Below are 4,173 nucleotides of genomic sequence, written 5' to 3' on the forward strand. Positions count from 1 at the left end.
TACAAGAATCAATCAATGAATGCATCAATAAATGGAACAACAAATTGATGTTTCTCTCTCTTCCTCTCTCTAAAATCAACAAATAACGTTTTATAAATAAGTAAAATAGATATTTGGAATCAATAGAATAGAATTGAAATTGAGAGTCCAGAAATAAACCTTAATATTTATGGTCAATTGATTTTTTTTTCTTTTAGAATTTTTACTTTTTTTAAAAAATTTCAGAGAGGGAGGGATAGGGAGAGAAAGATAGAAACATCAATGATGAGAGAGAATCACTGATCAGCTGCCTCCTGCACGCCCCATACTGGGGATTGAACCCGCAACCTGGGCACTTGCCCTTGACCAGAATCAAACCTGGGACTCTTCAGTCTACAGGCCAACCCTCTATTCACTGAGCCAAACCAGGTAGGGCATCAATTGATTTTCAACAAAGGGGCCAAAAAAATCCAAAAGAACGGGGAAAGAACAGTCTTTTCAACAAATAGCCCTAGTACAACTGGGTATCCACATGTGAAAAACAAATTTAGGCCAGGACCCCACACTGTGTGCAAAAGTTAACTCAACGTGAATCACGGACCTAAATGTAAAAGTTCAAACTAAAACTCTTAAGAGGAAATCACGAGTCTTCATGCTGACCTCGGGCTGGGCAGTGATTTTTAGATATGACAGCAAAAATAACAAATGATGAAGATAAGTTGGGCTCTAGGAAAATCAAAAAATGTTTTGGTCCAAAGGGAAAAATAAGGACATTCACACCAGGGGACAATATCTGCAAATCATACAGTTGGCCCTTGAATGATGTGTGTGACCTGCAGGGGTCCACTTACACTTGGGGGTTTTTGTTGTTGTTTTTCAGTAAATATGCAGTCAGCTCTCTGTGTCCCCGGGCTGAATGGCCAGTAAGCCCATGAAAAGATGCTCCACATAATTAGTCATTAGAGAAATGCAAATCAAAACCGTGAGGAGATACCACCTCACACCCACTACAAAGGTTTATAAAAACGTTAATGACAAGTGCCAGCAAGGATGTGGAGTCATTGGAACTCCTAGTCCCTGCTGGTAGGAATGTAAAATGGAAAGCAGTCTGGCAGTTCCTCAAAACGTTAAACAGAAGTAATATAAGACCCAGCAAGTTGACTTCTAGGTATCCACTGAAGAAAAATGAAAAGATGCGCAGGCAGATGGGGACTTGTACACAGTGTTCATCGTAGCATTTTTCATGGTAGCCCCCCAACGGAAACAACCCACATGTCCATCTGTTGGATAACAAAAGGCAGTCTATCCATATAATAGGTATTAACCTACAATAAAAAGGAATAAAGTACTGCTACTTGCAACACTATGAATGGACCTCAGAAACATGACGCTAAGAAACAGGACACAAGACCACATAATATGATTCCATTTCTGTGAAGCAGGCAAATCTATAGAGACAGAAAGCGGATGGGTAACGGCCTAGGACTGGCGGCTGCGTGCACTTGGGGGCAGGATTAAAATAGGAGATCCCCTTCTCGTGGAATCCCTGGACCCCAGACATCTGCTGAGTGAGTGTGCTCTGTCCAGTGAATGCCCCTCATCTTGCAGTCCTAGAACCAGCATGGAAAGGGTGGCTTTGGGCCTGCTCAGTGCTATAAAGATGGGACAATTCCATCACCACCTTCCGGACCCAATGTCTGTCCGATTCATTGGGGACCTGGGTGGACTGTGCCTCTTTCTGTCCCAGGAGCCCTGGACAGAAGGGGCATTGGAGCTCCCCTCAGATCCAAGAGACTGGCTGCCTTCTCAGCTCCCTGGCCTACCCAAGGCATGTCCTAGGCATTGGCTGCTCCCTGGTGGCCAGACCGGGAAGGACTCATTCCTCCGCACTGGCAACGTGAGCGTGATCCTAGCTGGGCTGTGACAGGCAACTGGATTGGCTGGGCACCATTCTGGGGTACATAGGCAGAGGGGCCAGGAACAGAAGAGGACATGATGAGATGGAGAGAGGAGAGCCAGGCCTACTTGTTTCACACACATTAATTGAAAAAGTAAAGTCCTCCCACCCCCAACATCCTAGTACTCCATGGGGGGCAACCACTGTTTTCATAGCCTTTAAAAAAAGATGCAGCCCTAACCGGTTTGGCTCAGTGGATAGAGCGTCAGCCTGCGGACTCAAGGGTCCCAGGTTCGATTCCGGTCAAGGGCATGTACCTTGGCTGCGGCCACATCCCCAGTGGGGGGTGTGCAGGAGGCAGCTCATCGATGTTTCTCGCTCATCGATGTTTCTAACTCTATCCCTCTCCCTTCCTCTCTGTAAAAAATCAATAAAATATACTTAAAAAAATAAAATAAAAAATAAAAAAAGATGCACACAACCCTAGAAGGTTTCTCCAGTGGTTAGAGCATTGGCCCACAAACTGAAGGGTTGCGGGTTCAATTCTGATTAAGGGCATATAGCTCGGTTTCAGGCTTGTTCCTTGGCCCCAGTCGGGGACGTGTGGGAGGCAACCAATGTGTCTCTCATATCCACATCGATGTTTCTCTGTGTCCCCCGGCCCCCTTCCACTGTCTCTAAAAAAAAACACAAACAAAAATTATTGGAAAATATATCCTCAGGTGAGGATTAACAACAACGAATAAATAAAAAATACCCAACAAATGCGAGTGTACTATATCCACTGGCTTGACCACTTGCAGAACATTCCAAATCATTAACACATCTTCCTCATTTTTCAGTAAATGCTTAACAGTTCATACTTTAATTTCTTCAGTCAGCCCCCTCCTGTTGTCAAAATGCTCCCAGCCTGACGGGGAAGATGAGAAAAGAGTGTGACATGCTTGGAGTCATCCCTGAAGCTCCTCCCTAGCATCTACGAACTCAGGCTTTAAATGTACTACCAACCCCTGGATGGTGTCCCCAACCTACTGCCCCACACCACCACTCTGGGTGAATCCAGACCCCACAGAGAGCCCCAACTCCCCCACCCACGTGTTCCCTGAGATCCAGAAATGCCAGTCAAACAGGTCCAGGCAGGAGGAGAACCTGACAAGGCTCACCTGGAGAAAGGGGTGTTCAAAGGAAAATGGGGTGCGAGTGAGGGATGCTGGAGAGGAGTGGAGAAGGGCTTAGGCGGAGGTGTTGCAGGCTGTAGCCCCCTGAGAGCACATCTCTCCGGGCGGGTCTTGGGAGTGCTCCCTGAGAAAAGCTGAACCTTTTCATACCAGGAACTGAGTGAGCAGGGGCTGCACCTCCTGAGAGAGCTGCTCAGAGCCAGGAGCAAGGCAGGGCCTGCAGCTGTGTTTGGGGCAGGGAGCCGGCAAGCCCACTGGACTCCCTTGTTCTTTTTCAGTCCAGACTCCAGATTCTCTGGATCGGCAATCCTCCTCTGCTCCCTTTCCTGTCCCTAAACGGCTTCCCTCAGGCCTGACATTCTGAAAAAATCAATACCTGTCTCCAAAAGGATTCAAAATCCTGTTAGAAACAGTTTTTCTAAAGGGCTCACCACAAAGCCCTCACTCAACCCCTCCCTGCCAGAGAGGCAGCCTGAAAAGTAGAGGCAGTTGGGCAATAGCGGCAAGAAGGCTGGCCTCGGGAGTTCCCGTTCTAGTCCCAGACCTGCTCTCCTACCGCTATTGGCCTTGTCTGAGTCATTTCCTTTCTCTGGCCCTCAATTCCCCAATATGTAAATGAAGATAACTCCTTAAGGACCCCAGAAGGGACCCCGGCATGTCCACCGGGCCCTGCCCCGCCGCCAGTCCACGCTCCATGGCCCACTGCCCCTCCAGCTTTGCGCACGCTCTGTTAATTCCTCAAATCTGCCCAGCCCTTCCATTATCCTTCGGGATCTTCAGATACACATTGTCTCTGCCTGGGGTGCTCCCCCTGTCTCTTCTGCTAGTCGATCCCAGTGAACTCGGATTAAACATCACTTCCTTTTGGAAGAAGCCTTGGGCTGGGCGCCCTTACATTTCTTCACACCATCACAGCCATAACGTAAGTCTTCCCGAAAGTGCTGTCCGTGGGCTCTAGGTCTCCCCGGAGAGGGGTGGCGTGCCCGGCACTAAACAAACTCCGCATATTTATTTACTGGGGTCTGGATGAACGGGAGGAAAGCGATTCGCGTGTGAAAGCGCGTCGGAGACGCCCGCGCCCGTGAAGGATCGCGGGTCACACCGGCTCCAGGCTCCCGA

General features: G+C 48.4%; 1 protein-coding gene across 1 annotated transcript in view; it reads left to right on the plus strand.

Annotated features, from left to right (window-relative positions):
* The first annotated feature begins 3,709 nt into the window (after positions 1-3,709).
* NAGLU (N-acetylglucosaminidase, alpha) overlaps positions 3,710-4,173 on the plus strand; it is an 8,761-nt gene continuing 8,297 nt past the window's right edge. Inside the window, exon 1 of the mRNA XM_015570577.1 lies at positions 3,710-3,758. Within this exon, the coding sequence (XP_015426063.1) occupies positions 3,710-3,758 (49 nt within the window). The remainder of the gene's footprint in view (positions 3,759-4,173) is intronic.

This window comes from Myotis davidii, unplaced genomic scaffold (genome assembly GCF_000327345.1).
Source record: "Myotis davidii unplaced genomic scaffold, ASM32734v1 scaffold1527, whole genome shotgun sequence".
NCBI lineage: Eukaryota > Metazoa > Chordata > Mammalia > Chiroptera > Vespertilionidae > Myotis > Myotis davidii.